We start from the raw sequence: 17,035 nt of genomic DNA on the forward strand, positions 1-17,035 counted from the left end.
TGTTTATCACTGAGGTAGTACAATTTCTCTTGAACTCACTTGTGGTAGTATTTTTATTACACTAGGATTCCTTATAGCAGCTGCCTTGAAGCCTTGCAACTGGAACGTTTTTCAACATAAGGCAATACTGATAATGGAAAATATTTCTGTGCAGAGCTATGTTTATGACTATCTGAGGAGTTTGATGCTCATTATAATGATATATAAATATAGCACTGATGCAAATGATTGTGTTTGTATTTCTGCAATTCTAGATTGTTCTGATATGTCCCTTTACTACAGGCAAAATGCACATCGTTGTTAGAAGGCTACTACTAAACAAAGATGTGGTTTTGTTTCTCTATATCTTATGTCACTGTTTTGCAAGAAAATGAGGCTTGTCATCTTTCCTTGGCAGTGAAAATTGGCACGTTGGAGAAGTTTGTATAATTTGGTTACACAATAGTAATTCTGCCAAGTCAATAAATAATGGTGTAGCACACAGAGTCAACCACTGCAGCGTTAAGATTATCTAGAATTTATGCTGTCCCCAAAGGAAGCTCATTGGGTCTCTTTAAAAGCATCCTGGAAAGCTTTTCCTGATTACCCCACAATCTAATGGGCATGGCAGTTTGAAACCCTTTGTCTTAAATTCTGAACCAGTGGTACAGCGTGAATCTGGTGCTGCGTGCCTTTTTCTCTGTGCATGTGCTGGTTAGCAGTTCTCCCTCTTAGTATCCAAAAGGTGCTGCTGGTTCCCTTCCATAAAATTTTTCTCAATGTTGGATGTGCCCAATTCAGTAAACATGTCCGCTTCAGTATATCTTGTCAGAACTTTCCTCAGCAGTGCAAATTAGCATAGTGGGGTTCATGTAGTCTGGTTAGGCAACAATACCTGATTTTTTTCATTGTCTGCTTAATCCATAGAACGTTGTTCTACTTAAGATCTGTTTACTGAGGCTGGACATATGACTGTCTTAACAAGTATGAAGTCAGAAAGACCATATGTTCTTAGGAGTTCTCAGCCTATCTACTATGATAAGTGCCACCATTTTTAAGTGCTTGCTGCATCCCTGGTTTATCTGCAGTCATTAGCCAACTGCTAAGATCTTTATCTACACCTGCTACAAAAGAGAAAGCAATAGAACTCTTGGCTTTGAAAGATATATATGCTCTTCCAAAAATCTGCTCTCTTTGTGAAGAAATATTTAATGGCTATGTTCTAAGTATTATTTAAGCTTCTTTTTGTGTTGCTTTCATATATGAGTTAGAACTCTTGAGATATTCCCATGTAACCTCATCAACCATGGTGTCTCCTGGTTGGGAATCTTATGCAAAATATATGTGAACAGTTCCAAAAGCAGTGAAATATGAGTGAAAAGAAGAATCACTAGCCGCAAATACTATAGATTTTATGCCTGCTAGAAACCAGTCAAATAGTTAGGACTGTAGTAGTTCTCTTCTATAATTGGGGTATGTGTATGAATACTAGCAGCAGTGAGATCCAGAGGAAAAACCTCAGCCTGAGAGGAAACATTCAGGCTGTAAATATTGGTAGGGAAGGTCAATGGTCTGTCCCAAAAATATTGTGCTGCTTTTGCCCCTTCAGCTGTCTTGAAATAAGCTGCTTCTTTTGCCCCTACTGCTTCTTAAGTAATTCCAGGCTTGTATATTGTGGGTTAGTTCCCCAGTATTGTGAATCGTCAGGCCTTAGTTATCCTTGATTGTAGTCTGGTCACTTAATAGAAGGTAAAGTTATCTATAAACATATGCAATTTGTGCCTCTATACAATTAGACTTGTATAATAATGCTATGAAATGCATACCAACAGGACTGAATTTAAGTCTGCTTTTGGTGTGTATTTCACACTTCCTAAAACTTTACAGGTTCACTGTAAGTTGGGTGCAACTGATAGCACTTTCCACCACCAACATCTTGCAGTTCTTTTTAGGTCTACCCTACAGATTAACTCTCCTTTCTTGGTGTGGTTTTGCTTTTAATTCTCCACTATATATTTGATCTTCTGCAAGTCTTTTGTCTGTGTGCTTCAGATTATAGCAGGGAAGCTGAGTGATCCTTAAGGAAGGATAGGCATGATTCACTGCTCTTTATTCTTTCCCAACCCTGCTCTCAAGCAGCAGTCACAATTGTTTGTAAATCAGGAGCTTTTGTGTGGTTTTTTCATAATGGTAGTTATCTGGGCCACTGTAACATTTGAAGGACTATGCATTTACACAAAGAGTAAGTAAACCACACAGCTCACACACTCAGAACATCACTTTTTAAAATAATACATTGGGCTGGAAGAGGAGGGCAATGGTATCTGAGATTAGAGTTTTTTATTGCAAGTACTTCAACAGAGGTCAAATGTGAACCTTTATTGGCACTGGTGCAAGCTAACTACAATAGGTACAGCTCTAGTATCCATCGCTTCCTTTGGCACAGATATATTGTACTCTACTGTGCATGTGCTTGTGGATGACTGAGAATAGATAGATTATAGTGTATCTGTATCTCAAAAACCAAATAGATTCTTAAACTACATAATGCTGCAGTTTCATTTGAGATCACATTAAAAGGTGGTGCTCTTTGGAATCAGAAAACCAATGAATTGAAAGTATGAAGTGGCCTTGGAATTATCTCTTGTGCAGGGAAAAGTAGAAAGGCAAATCAAAAAGAAAGGAAATAAATAGGAAAATAGTTTTTTTAATATAGGAACATGGAACATTCATTACTTAATACTTAAAATTCTGAGTGATTCAGATTGCGGAACAGGATGCTAGAGGATAAATGATACACCACCATCACTTCTGTTTTTCAGTATAAATCAGTGGTACTCACAGTTAGCATCAACCCAAAGAGACACATTTATTTTCATCCTTTGCATGAGGCCTACACCTCAGTGGAGGGTCACAGTTTACCTTTTTCTGTAGCAGCAGCTGTTTCTGTCTGACCACAGCATGTCTACTGGGCAAAGACCTTGGCTACTTTCCTGAAACATGAAGATGGTGCCGCATTGAGGAACTGTGCTGAGAAAAACCACATGTGACATCAAAGTGGTGTCAGTTGTGGATCCCAAGCCACTAAATACATATCACTGGTATAAAGCATAAAATAACGATCAGGGCTTTTTTTGTAGTAGGAACTCCAGTGCATATTAGTCCACACACCCCTGATGTAGCCAATCCTCCAAGAGCTTACATAGGCCCTCTGAGAAGAGCCCTGAAAGCTCTTGGAAGATTGGCTATGTCAGGGGTGTGCATCCTAATAAGCAAAGGAGTTCCTGCTAAAAAAAAAAAAAGCACTGATAATGATATTTAAGCTGTTTTGCCTTCTACATTGGAAATTACTCTGAGCCTATAAAATGCTTTAATCTAGGAGACAATTTATCATTTAAAATGAAATGAACTTTGGTTAGAAGCCACTGAGTGTGATTGGATGCTTACTCAAACAAAACTAGTGTTAAAAGTTCATGTGAATGATTGCTTTCTTTCTTTCCTTTTCCTTTTTGCTTTTTAGTCGTATGATAATGGGCTTGCCCAAGGAGCTGGACTTGAATCTCATGGTAAGAACGTCAGTGTAAATATCAGCCTCTTTACAACAGCATCACTTCAATAGAATAATTTTTGCATACAGTTGCAAAGAGAATGTGTGTCATGAGAAGCTCTAATGTTGAAAAGCCAGCTAAATTTTTGGATCAGCGGTCTTGACACTCGCCCCTATCATACTACACTAACTCTTTGTATCTACACTGGGTGTAAAAGTGTTATGAAAACTGCAGTTCTAGAAGTGGTAGTGTGGAAGCTGAAAAGGAAGACTGAAATACCTGTGTTTTCTTTGGCTGAAGCATAGTTCCAAGATGGAGCTGTATGAATAGGAAAACAGTGGTTGTACTTGCTTGTGTTTTTGTTAACTATTTTATGTGATTGTTGACATTCAGACAAATAGGCTTGGGGATGTCAACTATCTAAAAAGCAGTAACATATTTGAATCATTTACTGCTTGAACATTAAACTGTGATCTTCGTGGTCTCTGTGCAGTCACACACATGGGTTTTCCTGCTGGGACGAACCGAACCTCGGAGAATTTAAAGCTAGTCTAGGCATTTATTTTGGCGTGCATTCCCCTCCGCTCTGGGGAGCAGGCATCCACTGCGCATGCCTGGAGCAAGGAGAAGGCGCTCCACCCACTCAGTTTCTTTCTAACCGCCGCCCGGGATAGTCCTTCCTTGCTGCGTCTCCTTCGTTGCCTAGCCTATTTACCTCATCCGTACCTCATCCCTGACTGATCCGTACTCTATTTTCGATCTTCATCTTCTTCTACTTCTGGTATCGTAAAAAAAAAGAAAAGATATTTACCCGCTTTCTATCGCTTCGCCTCCTTTCTCCTCCCCCTCTCCCCACCCCTCCCGGGCGTATGGAAGGAAAGGATTCAAAAGTCACTTTTAAAAAATGTACTCATTGTGGGACAAAGATCCCATCATTGGACGGCCACTCAGTGTTTGTTTTGTTTGGGGGAAGCTCACAGAACGGACACTTGCATCTACTGTACTCAGTTTGGGAAGCAGGCAAGAAAAAACCGCGCCACAAGGCTGAAGAGTCATTTTTTGGAATCCTCTCTGCGACCTGCGATGTCCCATTCCTCTGGGTCCCAAAAATCTCCACCTTCCCTGACCCCTCAGGGGGAAGTGGCGAAACCGGCAGCTTCAGTGGCCTTGGCTCCCAGGAAGCTTAAGTCCGGAAAACATACAAAAAAATCGGACGACTCCAAGAGGAAGCACATAGATTCATCATCTAAAAGACATCAGGAACTGAGAACTACATTGAAGCCGACCGAGCCGGATCCCAGAGCTCCTGATATTATGGCTGCAACAACTTCGGTACTGAAGACGACGGCACCAAAACCTACAACTCTAATCGTTGCACCAGAATTGTCGATACCGACGGAGGTGATTGAGGATGAAGTTATACACATTTGATCCCGGTCACCATCCATTCACGATACCATGCCCGAAGACTTCTTGGCGTTGGAGCCTACAGAACAGTCACCTCGTACCCAGACTGAGAAGAAAATACTCAGACTGCATTCGTTCCGAGAGGTATCAGTGCCCAGGGCATTCAAAGATTCTGCGGATTTACAGCAGGAATCCCCTCACCAGCAAGACGTTCGTGCCCATCGGTACCGAGAGAGATCGCTGAGCCGAACAAGAGCATTCAAGGATTCTACGGTATCCCCTCTACACCGGGAATCCCCTCACCAGCGAGACTCATGTACCCATCGGTGCCAAGAGAGATCTCTGAGCCGAGGAAGAGGAACCGACGGTACCAAGAAAGGTCCCCGAGTCACGGAAGAGATAAATATGATTACTACAGTCAGTCTAGATCTCCATCTCCATACAGATGTTACCATTACAGGCCTTCGAGATCGCCTTCTGCTGAATACCATCGGTACCACTATCAGTCTCGGTACCGTGTTGAATCTTACCAACCACGATATCGGGATGTGCAATCTTACCAACCTAGACAAAGAGAAACGCACCATTCTCACCAGCAGGAACCGAGACATATGTCACCGGCTCCTTCGACTTCCACTTCACAACCATCTCAACGTCTAAACCAAAGCCTCTGCCTACAACACCGATCCGAGACACATCGATACCAGACACGACTCCAGTTGACACTCCAGAAGATTCTGAAGCTGAAACCTCTGAATCATCCCGTTCGTTCTCCTCTCCAGCATCTCCTGCATCTGACATCGTTAAGCCAGCGGAACTGTCTCTATCTGAGGGAGCAAAAGCTTATTTGGATCTAATCACCAACATGGCTACCACACTCAATATTAAGTTAACAACTGACCTCCCAAAGATATCTGACGTGGTCCATGACCTAGTTCATGCTGACTTGCCTGCAGGATCCTCCTTACCCATGCTAAGTTCGTAAAACCCATACCGGTTCATTTGGAAGCTCTGAAGGAAGCCTGGGACAAACCAGCCTCCATTCCACCAACATCTAAGTGCGTGGAGTCACTATACAAGATTCATGCACCAGAATCAAAGTTCCTGTTTAATCACCCAGCTCCAAACTCGATAATTGTCTACTCTTCTTCGAAGTCTAAGCAAATGCGCCATCCTGTACCACCGGAAAAGGAAGTTGGATACATTAGGCAGGAAACTCTACTCCCTTTCAACTGCCACAGCAAAAATTAATAACTTAGCCTACTTCGCTGCATACTCCTTCAGTATCTCTTCTCAATTAAATAATTTAGTGCCATCTTTACCTGAAGCCTCTCAAAAACAAGCCTCAAAACTGCTGCAAGAACTTAATCGTCTAAGCAAGCAGCAAATCAACATTGTACGACACGCTGTGGGCTGCTCCTCAAGATCTATGGCTGCTTCCATTGCCTTACGCAGACATGCCTGGCTCCGTTCATCTTCTCTGCAACCGGACATAAAGTTTAAAATAGAAGATCTACCCTTTGATGGCTAAGGTCTGTTTAATGCAACCACTGATGACATCCTAACCACAGTGGATGATAGCAGGAAGAGAGCCAAGAGATTGGGGGTTAACCAGCAACAACCTCAAACTGGCAGACAAAGACCATGGAAGACACCGTTTTATAAACGCCCTTGTTCTCCCAAGCAAAAAGACTATTGGAAGCGTAAGGCTCCACCAGCCAAGCAACCATTCCACTAACGCCAACGACCGCAGTCTACCAAGAAGACAGCTACGGCTACGAAGCAGTCTCTTTGACTTGCTAACACCACCACCACCACTAATATGCCATTGTCATCCAACTGTACCAAGACTACTTCCCTTTTACCCCATGTGGAAATCAATAACAACAGATTCATGAGTCCTGGCGATCATCCACAGGGGTTACACCATAGAGTTTGCTTTACCACCAAAGCACCATCGCTTTATACTTACCCCTCCCTCCCTACCTCTCCAGGAAGAAATTGCTGCTTTGCTGGCGAAAGCAGCCATAGAGCCAGTTCCACCTCAATACCATCACACGGGATTTTACTCCCAATACTTCCTGGTTCCAAAGAAGGATGGAGGGCAACGTCCAATATTGGATCTTCGCGAACTCAACACTACATCCAATACAAAAAATTCCGCATTATCACTTTACAGTCTATCCTCTCTCTCATTCCCAAGAATGCTTGGATGGCACTCATTGATCTCCAAGACGCATATTTCCATCTTACAATCAATCATCGCCACAGAAGATTCCTGAGATTTGCTGTCGGGAATGACCACTATCAGTTCCGAGCTCTCCCCTTTGGCCTGTTGACCGCACCAAGAGTCTTCACGAAATGCATGGCAGTGGTGGCGGCGTTGCTTCGTCAACAGAAAATCGCCATATATCCGTATATAGACGACTGGCTCATAGTCAGCCAATCAAAGGAGCAACTGAAACAAGACATTTCAGTCACTCTAACACTTCTATCCTCTCTAGGCCTCCAAGTCAACCACCAAAAATCAAATCTTATTCCAACACAAGACATCCAATTTATAGGAGCACGTCTATCGACCATAGATCACAAGGCCTACCTGCCAGCAGACAGAGTCAACAATATTCAGACATTGGCCAATGCTATCATATCTCGTCCAATCCAGACAGCCCTTACGTTCCAACAGATGCTGGGCTTAATGGCAGCCACGACCTCAGTCCTTTCTCATGCACGACTTCGCATGAGATCCCTACAATTATGGTTCGTTCGATCGTTCCATCCACATCGACAATGCCAACGAACCTTACTGACAGTTCCACATCACATTCTACCAGCTATAGAGTGGTGGACAGTACAAGATCATCTTCTCGCAGGGATGTCATTTCTGAGACAACCTCCGTCAGCCATTGTCATCACAGATGCTTCGAGGTGGGGTTGGGGAGCCCACTTCGATACTCTAACAGTGCAAGGACAGTGGACAGCCTACGAGAAATCTCTCCACATCAACTGTTTGGAACTCCTAGCAGTCCACAGACCGCTCAAATCTTTCCTGCCATCCCTGCACGGTCTACGTATTCAAGTCACATCAGACAATGTGATGACTGTGTTCTATATCAACCGACAAGGAGGGACAGCATCCACCCGTCTGTGCAAGAGGGCTCTAGCTCTTTGGTATTGGAGCATTGCGCACAACATACACCTCACAGCTGTACACCTTCCGGGGATCCAAAACATCCAAGCGGATACCCTGAGTTGCCAACTGGTCAACGATCACGAGTGGACACTCCAACGGTCATACCTCCAACCAGTCTTCAAAAAATTTGGAGCTCCTTTTATAGATGTGTTTGCCTCCCCGAACAATGCCCAATGCACCCAATTTCATATGCGAGGCCCCCCTTTGATTCACTCTGCGGGAGATGCCTTTCTCCACCAATGGAATGGGCTATTTCACTATCTTTTTCCACCCATTCCACTAATAACAAGGACGCTCCAGAAGATCCAAATGGATCAAACAAATTGTATACTAGTCACACTATGGTGGCCCCGCCAACCTTGGTTCACCACGCTACTTCTCCTCTCCAACAGCATATTTCACTGCTTCCCTCAAGCTCGGGACCTTCTTTCACAACAGAATGGCAAGGTCCTACATCACGACCCAGGACTCCTCCGACTGACCGCTTGGAAGATCAGTTTTTAGAGTTCCCTGTGGAAGTCCGACAAGTTCTGCTGAATGCCAGAAAACCATCTACTAGAAGGTCTTACTCCTTAAAATGGAAGTGGTTCACTGAGTATGCTACTCATCATAATTTCCAACCTATTTCATCCTCTATAGCTCAAATCCTGTCATTCACCCTTTTTCTCTCCAATTCTGGTCTCAACTATTCATCGTTGAAAGTACATTTAGCTGCCATTTCAGCTTTCCATTATTGATGGACACACAGTGTTCTCTCACCCTGCCACAAAATCATTCCTCAAGGGCATTCTACATCTCCGGCCTTTAGTCTGTCAATTGCACCCCACTTGGAGTTTATCTTTGGTTCTAAGCCAACTAATGAAATCTCCCTTTGAACCGATGGCATCTACCCCACTGCATCTTTTATCGTGGAAAACAGCGTTATTAGTGGCGCTTACATCTGGTAAAAGAGCCAGTGATATCTGCGCTTTTTGGACAGACCCTCACACTGTTTTCCACCATGACAGAGTGGTTCTACGTCCTGATTCTTCATTTCTCCCGAAGGTTGTTTCACCCTTCCATTTAGGGAAACCGACTACTTTGCCATCCTTCTTTCAGAATCCTACTGACAAGGGCCAATGAACTTTACACAATCTTGATGTACGTTGAGCCCTTGCCTACTATATTGACAGGATGCACTCTTTTTGTAAGGACGCCAGACTTTTCGTAGCCTACGGAACTCACAAACAAGGGCAAAGAATCTCTACTCAGAGACTCTCTAAGTGGTTGGTGGCTGTTATTGCATTATGTTACAAACTAGCTAAACAACCTACCCCAGAACATCTACGAGCCCATTCAATGAGAGCTCTTTCTACGTCTTCTGCTTTCTCCAGAGGTGTACCAATGGAAGTCATCTGTGCTGCTGCAGTTTGGTCTTCTACATCGACATTCGCCACGCACTACGCCTTAGATGTTCGTGCAAGGCAAGACTCGTCCTTCGGACAGGCTGTACTCTGCTCTGTCTTTGACTGAAGTATACAGTCTCTCCTCTGGTGAGTGAAAATAACTTTGGTATCCATATGAATATCTAGTTGCTTAACTTATATGCATGTATAACCTCTGCAGTTCCTTTTCAGAACCAGCACCCACCTCCGTGCAATGCAGCTTACCTGTCACCCATGTGTGGGACTGCACAGAGACCACGAAGAAGTTAAACAGGTTGCTTACCTGTAACTGATGATCTTCGAGTGGTCATCTGTGCAGTCACACACGCCCATCCAGCCTTCCCCGCTGCTGTTTTTTAATGCACTCTACTTTTATACTATTCTTTGTACAGCGGCTAGAAGAAACTGAGTGGGTGGAGTGCCTTCTCCTCGCTCCAGGCATGCGCAGTGGATGCCTGCTCCTCAGAGCGGAGGGGAATGCGTGCCAAAATAAACGCCTAGGCTAGCTTTAAATTCTCCGAAGTCGGGTTTGTCCCAGTGGGAAAACCCAGATGACCTCTCAAAGATCATCAGTTACAGGTAAGCAACCTGTTTTTGCTCAACCATCTGGGGGGTTTTTTGCTCTTGTTGGCCTCTGCCCAACTGAATGATGTTAATAGTGCTACACTGTGAATTTATTGGTGAAACTTTGGTATACTACATTTTGTATGTTATGTAAATGGTAGAGTTTTATATACTGTTTAGATTGAGTTTCTTCAGTAAACTCTTTATAAACTAAAACCTTTGCATCTTAAAGGTGGATCTACTTTTTGTGGTATTGCATCATTGTGCCTGATGGGTAAACTGGAAGAAGTCTTCTCAGAGAGAGAACTTGACAGGATAAGAAGATGGTGCATCATGAGGCAGCAGAATGGCTATCATGGCCGGCCAAATAAGCCTGTAGATACCTGCTATTCGTTTTGGGTAGGAGCAACTCTTAAGGTAATATAGTACGAATTTTGGCTTATTTGCCATTTGCTAGTTCATTGATTAAGTTATTTCATGTATATGTATACTTTATAATAAACAATATTTATACAAAATAATATAATTTATTCATATGTATACTTTATAATGCATAATATAATTATTTTATAATTCTAGTAATATTTTTCTTAAAATTTTAGGCTGCTTTTCCCACCTTCATAGCAGTTTAACAACAATTTACATAATGAACAACCCAAGGGGAGCAATAAATATAAAGTTAAAGCAATTTGCACATCTGTAAAATTTCAAATTATTACCCATAAGTTGAGGGAAATAAAATCTTGAAGTCCCTCAAAGTGACAACAGTGATGTGGTCATTATCTCTTGTGGGGTGTATCTCTACAAAATGGGCTGCTACAAAGACAGCCTGCAGTATCACTGCCACAGTTCTAAACAATTGTGTTGAAAGTATCACCAACAACTCTTATAATTCTTATCTAAGACAATATGCATGTGTATCTGGGATTGTTTTCATGGTACTCCGCTTAAAGCAATGCTCTGCTTTACTGCTAATTCCAAGAAAGCTTGATAATACTTCTTTGGTAATAGTGGTGTTTTTAAATTGACTTCTCTTTCAGCTTCTGAAAATATTCCAGTATACAAACTATGAAAAAAACAGAAATTACATATTATCAACCCAGGATCGCCTTGTTGGTGGATTTGCTAAATGGCCAGATAGTCATCCAGGTAACTTGCTGGTGTGGGTGGGGGGGAGGAAATTAAGCAGGAAGGAGTTTCTAAATGCTTAAAAAATGAAAGAGTAGTGTCCTGCTTTCGATAGGTATAAGAAGAAGGTTCCTGTAAAACATTAATGAACTCTCCACAATGCAAATTCTTATGACTGACTGCTGAATATGTGCTTTTGGTTTAGCAGATAATGCTGGCTGCAGCACTAGTTCATCTTTGTGGCTTCTGTTCAATCCCACATGGGAACTGTGCAGTTGCAGGCCAGCCACGGAAAATTTCCTAAAGCTTTCTAGAAGACTAGGTGCACCCCCTCCTCCCTCAGGCTCTTTCCCACCAAAATGATCACATGACCAGGAGGAGGGGTGCTATCCCTTCAGCTCTCTGGTTGCCACTGTGGAGAGAGTAGCTCCGTTGCTTGTTTTGTGTTTTTTCTTTGCCTCATACTTGGAGCTGCGGAGAATTTTCTCATTTTCCTCTTTATCATCAATAAGCTTTCTATTAAAGAACAAACCATAATTACAGAAGAGATGTTTCTGAATTACCTCAGAATTAAACTGACTGTTGCTTTCAAATGGTGCTGTTAAACAGCCAATCTTCTTCGTGGTCTCTGTGCATCACACTCATGGGAGAAGGCGCCGGCGCCGATCACGATCGGTAACTTCAAAGCTGCGGATTTCCGCGCCCCCGTCCCGGTGCGCACGCGCAGGCACTCCCCTTCCCTGCGCATGCCCACCAGGACAGGAGCGGACATCCCGCCAGTTCTCTTCTGACCGCCGCTGGGATCAGTCGATCTTCGCTTCGGTCGGCGGATTTCTTCTTTGCTAGTTGGATTTCCTACTAAAACTACTCCGCTAACATACATCTGTCCGTGAGTGGGGAGGAATAGGGCGTTTGGTATTTTTCCTATCTACCAGTCCCCCTTTCCCTTCCCTCCCCCGTAGCCTTTCCCCCCCTCACCCCCGCGCCTTCCGCGCATGGAAAAGCGCTGGGGATTTTTCAAAAGGTGCAGGAAGTGTGGCAGCAAAATCGCCCCTCCGGACGGCCACACCCTGTGCCTACTCTGCCTTGGAGAAGCGCATAAACCGGACTCTTGCCCACACTGCGCAAAATTCTCCAGGCAAACGAGAAAAAACCGAGCAGCTCGCCTCGCCGCAGCCTTGATGGAGCAAGTGCTGGCTCCTCGCGAAATGGCGTCGTCGTCTGAAAGCACGCCAAAGTCCTCGGTGTCGACGGTCGATGTCGACAACCCCTCCGACGCCGATCGCCCCCTGAAAAGAGCGGGCTCGGCTGCGAGATCGGATGCCTCCACACCAGCCAAGAGGCCCAAGGAGGTCAAAGGGGATTCTTCGGAGCCGAAGAAGAAGAAGAGGGCGGACAAACAGAAGCATGTCAAATCTGCTTCTCGCTCCTCCCCGAAGTCCCCGCAGGATCCGAGGCCGCTACTCGTCCCACCGATAAAACTCTGCTACCTGTTACGCAAGCGGCCTCTGCCAGGGCCGGTCAAGGCCCATTCCACAAGGGCAATGGCCACCTCCGCGGTGTTTATGAAGGGGGTGCCGTTGCGGGACATTTGCAAGGCGGCCACTTGGTCCTCTCCGCATACCTTCATCAGGCATTATGCGCTGGACCTCCGGTGGAAGCATAGTTCGTCTGTGGGCCGTGCAGTCTTGCAGTCGCTGACCTGTTGACGGACCGTGCAACCCTCCTCCAGGTAGGCTGCTAGCTTGCTATTCTCCCAGGAGTGTGATGCACAGAGACCACGAAGAAGATAAACAGGTTTCCTACCTGTAACTGATGATCTTCGAGTGGTCATCTGTGCAGTCACACTACCCGCCCACCTTCCCCACTGCTGCGGGTCCGTCTACAGGGCTCCTGCAGCGGTCAGAAGGAACTGGCGGGATGTCCGCTCCTGTCCTGGTGGGCATGGGCAGGGAAGGGGAGTGCCTGCGCGTGCGCACCGGGACGGGGGCGCGGAAATCCGCAGCTTTGAAGTTACCGATCGTGATCGGCGCCGGCGCCTTCTCCCATGAGTGTGACTGCACAGATGACCACTCGAAGATCATCAGTTACAGGTAGGAAACCTGTTTTTCTCTGTGCCTTAACCTCTTACAGAGTTGTCTGCTCTTCCTATTACCATTTTCCCTTAAAGGCATGTGTGGATAGAGCAGAATTCAGAAGAGCACTTTTCAAAGGCTTTGGCTTCACACCAGCCTGAATACAGGCAAAGTGCCCCTCCGTGGCAAGGTGTGGTGAGTTAGAGCCTTGACCTCACTGACTCTTTCAAAGGCTTTGGCTGCATGCAGCTTAAATAAAGGCATATTCCCCTCCTTCACTTCATCTACTCTGAGGGGAGGAACCTGGAGGTTTTGCTGGATGGAGCCTCCCTAGCAAATCAACCCAATGTCAAAATCATCCATTCAGGATTGGCTGGATGCCATCACTTCCTTTCTCTTTGGAGTCATCAGCGATGTCCACTCTGACAGTCATTGCTGGGATATTCACAGTCCCTACAACATTGCAGTGTTTCTTCTTGTTGTTGCTTGCTGTTGTTGACATGGAGTCGACCTTTGGCATCTCTAAGTCATTTTCCATAGGGCTCTCCCCAAGGTCAACAATTTTGATACCTTCAGTGTTGAAATCTTAAGTATCAACATCAAAGTTTTAAGTATCGACATAACTCCCTTCTTCTGACAGCAGTAGACCATGCTTCTGGAAAATCCACTTTTCCTCTTGATTCCAACCAGAAGCCTGGAGGTGAGACCTGGCACAAGCTGCCTGACTGAAGAATTCCCTCCCGCCTCTCTTCTCTTAGTTTTGAGGGAAGAAGCTTGGAGGTGTGGCCTGTCAAAAGCTGCCTGAATGAAGGATTCCCTCCCCCTTCCTCTCACTTCGGGAGGAAGAAACCTGGAGGTGTGGCCTGTCAGACACTGCCTGACTGAAGTAACCTTTACCCTGGCTGCTCTCAGTTTCAAAGTGAGATGTGGGTTAACAGAGCCTTGTAATTCTCCATGGTTCTTTGTGATAAGTATTATGTGTCAAAAGGGTACTGTGTCCTTTCATTGGGGTTGTTTGGATCTCTTCAGCCCCTGTAATTTTGGAAGGTGGCTGAAGTGGGTGGAGTTTCCTGTTCTTGTTGTTTCTTGTGTCAGGAGACAACAGGCTACTTATGCTTCCAGTTTCCTGTGGTTTATTTTACCACTTGCTCTATTGTGAATGCCTAGTTTTGAAGGTTGACACAGTTTTACAGCAGCCTTAGCCCACTAGCTTGCTGCAGTGAGCTTGTCAACTTTGGTGTTGTTTCAAGTACAGATGAAGCTTACTGTTGCCATCTCCATGGTAAAGTCAGAAGTGATCAACTAGTATGATTTTGGATGCCGGCCTAAGTAGTTCACCTCTCTTCTTGGTTTCATGGTAGACTTCAGAACCATCGATGTTTTGGGGTACTTCTTAGCTCCCACTGCTTCATTAGCAATGATAACACTGCACGAGTTGCTGTTAAATGACATAGTTCACAGCGAAAGTCAGTGGCCTATAGTGGTTAGAGTGCTCGACTGGATAGGGGAGACACTGGTCAAATGCCATTTGGTCTGTAAACCTGCTGATCTTGGACCATTGTAGTCTGTCAAGTTGACCTGCCTTGCAGGGCTCTAGCAAAGATGGAATAGAAAAGCATAACATTTTATGTGACACCATAGCAGAATTTTAATTTTTGGTGTATTTTTTACCCTTCATGGGATGCCCAGACTTGTTTTTTCTTTCTGAGACAGATCTGGCATGCATCTTTCTTGTGGTCTCAACACTGCATTTTTCTTAGAGCACTTCTTCTGACTCTGAGCCTTTGGAAGTCAGTGTGTCATCTCAGATGTCTCTGTCCCTATGGTATGGGGATCCTGCTGTAGGCTCCTGGTGTTCTGCATCTTTATTGTACATCGCCTAGAGCCTGGCTTTGGCTGGGATGAGGCAGTTCATCAGATCAGTTAAATAATAATAAAATTAGTTTGCCATACCACTATACTGAGGGTTGTAACAGATGCCCTCTCCATTCATGAAGATTCACACATGAAGTTTTTCCTAAAACACTGGACAGACTTTCCTTCTTGTCTTTTGTAGATACTGAACAGTAATTAGGTTTTCATCACCTAAGGGAGGTTAACTCCCTGATACTCTGATGGGGGCGGAATCCGAGCTATTTCACCATGCCCCATGATGGGACATCCTGCACCTTGTCCTTTGCTTTTCCTTCCTGACAGGGGCTCCTGTTATTGAGGACTACTATTCTAACCAGTCTGTTTTATCTTTGGCAGTATTGCTACCCAGATTGCTCTGTAAGATACGCAAGGTTAATTTTAACCGCCAATCCATCCTTTCCTTGGCCACATCATATGCGTTTTCATTGTCTTCATTATTCGCACTCTTACTGGTGACTTGATACTTTTATTAACACTTTTCCTGCATTGTAGCAACAGCTTCCCATTGTTCTGTGTGGCAAACACCTCTCCTACACTACCAGATTTTGCACCTCTTAAGTGGCAAAGAATCTCTATGGAAACCGTAACAGGGTTTTGACCCTGCTTCTTTTTATGTTGATTATGTTTGGGCCACCAATTGCGACAAACATTCTCTCTCCCTTATTGGATTTCTGATGATGCTACAAATCAGGGGTACAACCCTTTATTTTATTTTTGAATTTCCATGATGTTTCATTTAGAACTTTTGTAAAAGTATTGCAGTGCTTCCAATTGTGCTATGGGGACACTGAGGGTTGTAACAGATGCCCTCTCCATTCATGAAGTTTCACAAGGTAATGCCCTGATCAGAATCCGCTGCCAAGGATTATCTCTCAGTTCTCATGTCGCACATGGTCCTCACGTGACCTATCTTTGTGTGTCGGTAGAGGCTCTCACACAAATGCAGGGCTGTTCAATGCTACATCTTCTTCGTGGTCTCTGTGCTTCACACTCATGGGATAGAGCGCCTGCACTGATCCCCGAATCGGTACCTAAAAAGCCCGGGATTTCTTTGTGTTCGGCACCAACGGGCATGCACAGGCGTCCCGATGCGCATGCTCGCCAGCACCATCACTAGGATCCTGCCAGTTCCATTCTGACCACTGCGCTGAGAGGATTTCATTTGTGTTCCCGGTTGGTGAAGTAAACTTAGATTGCTTTTTTCCTGTTGTATATAGCCCGTTTGTTATTTTCTTAGTGTTGTTAGTTAGTTAGTTGTTAGTTAGTGTTGCTTAAAAAAAAAAAAGTTGGTTGGACTTGCACTTTGGGGCTCGGTTTTCCCCCCGTGTTTTTCCCCCTCAGAGACTTTCCTGGGTGGGGTTTTTTTCTGGGCGTCTATGGAAAGACGTCGGGGTTTTTTTAAGAGGTGTCGCTCCTGTGGGAAGAAGATTGCCCCCCCCCCCCCGACGGCCATTCCCTCTGTTTCCTCTGTCTAGGCGAGGGACATCGCGTCGATTCTTACACACACTGTCTGAGTTTCTCCAAGCAAACTCGTAAGAATCAAGCGGAGAGGCTTTCGGCAGCTTTGGTCGAGTCGGCACTTCATCCTCAAAAGATGGCATTGGGCCCGTCGGTACCGATGGGTGAGGCCGCGGCCCCGACAGTCACATCGGCTGAGGCTTCGCTGATAGGACTGAGATGCCGGTCGAGCGTGGGCATTCCACGAAACGGCCTTCTGAAGGGTCAGTGGGCACCCCGGCTAAAAAGTGTTGGTATGACTCGGGGACCCAATCATCCGCGCCGAAGGTGAAATCGAAGGAGAAG

At 44.9% G+C, this 17,035-nt stretch overlaps 1 protein-coding gene across 2 annotated transcripts in view; it reads left to right on the forward strand.

Moving 5' to 3' along the window:
• PGGT1B (protein geranylgeranyltransferase type I subunit beta) overlaps positions 1-17,035 on the forward strand; it is a 75,308-nt gene that overhangs the window by 32,567 nt on the left and 25,706 nt on the right. For both annotated transcript variants that reach the window (XM_060235579.1, XM_060235580.1), the window contains exons 6-8: positions 3,500-3,545; positions 10,348-10,532; positions 11,156-11,264. In XM_060235579.1, the coding sequence (XP_060091562.1) occupies positions 3,500-3,545; positions 10,348-10,532; positions 11,156-11,264 (340 nt within the window). The remainder of the gene's footprint in view (positions 1-3,499; positions 3,546-10,347; positions 10,533-11,155; positions 11,265-17,035) is intronic.

The sequence above is a fragment of the Heteronotia binoei genome, chromosome 4, assembly GCF_032191835.1.
Source record: "Heteronotia binoei isolate CCM8104 ecotype False Entrance Well chromosome 4, APGP_CSIRO_Hbin_v1, whole genome shotgun sequence".
Classification (NCBI taxonomy): Eukaryota; Metazoa; Chordata; class Lepidosauria; order Squamata; family Gekkonidae; genus Heteronotia; species Heteronotia binoei.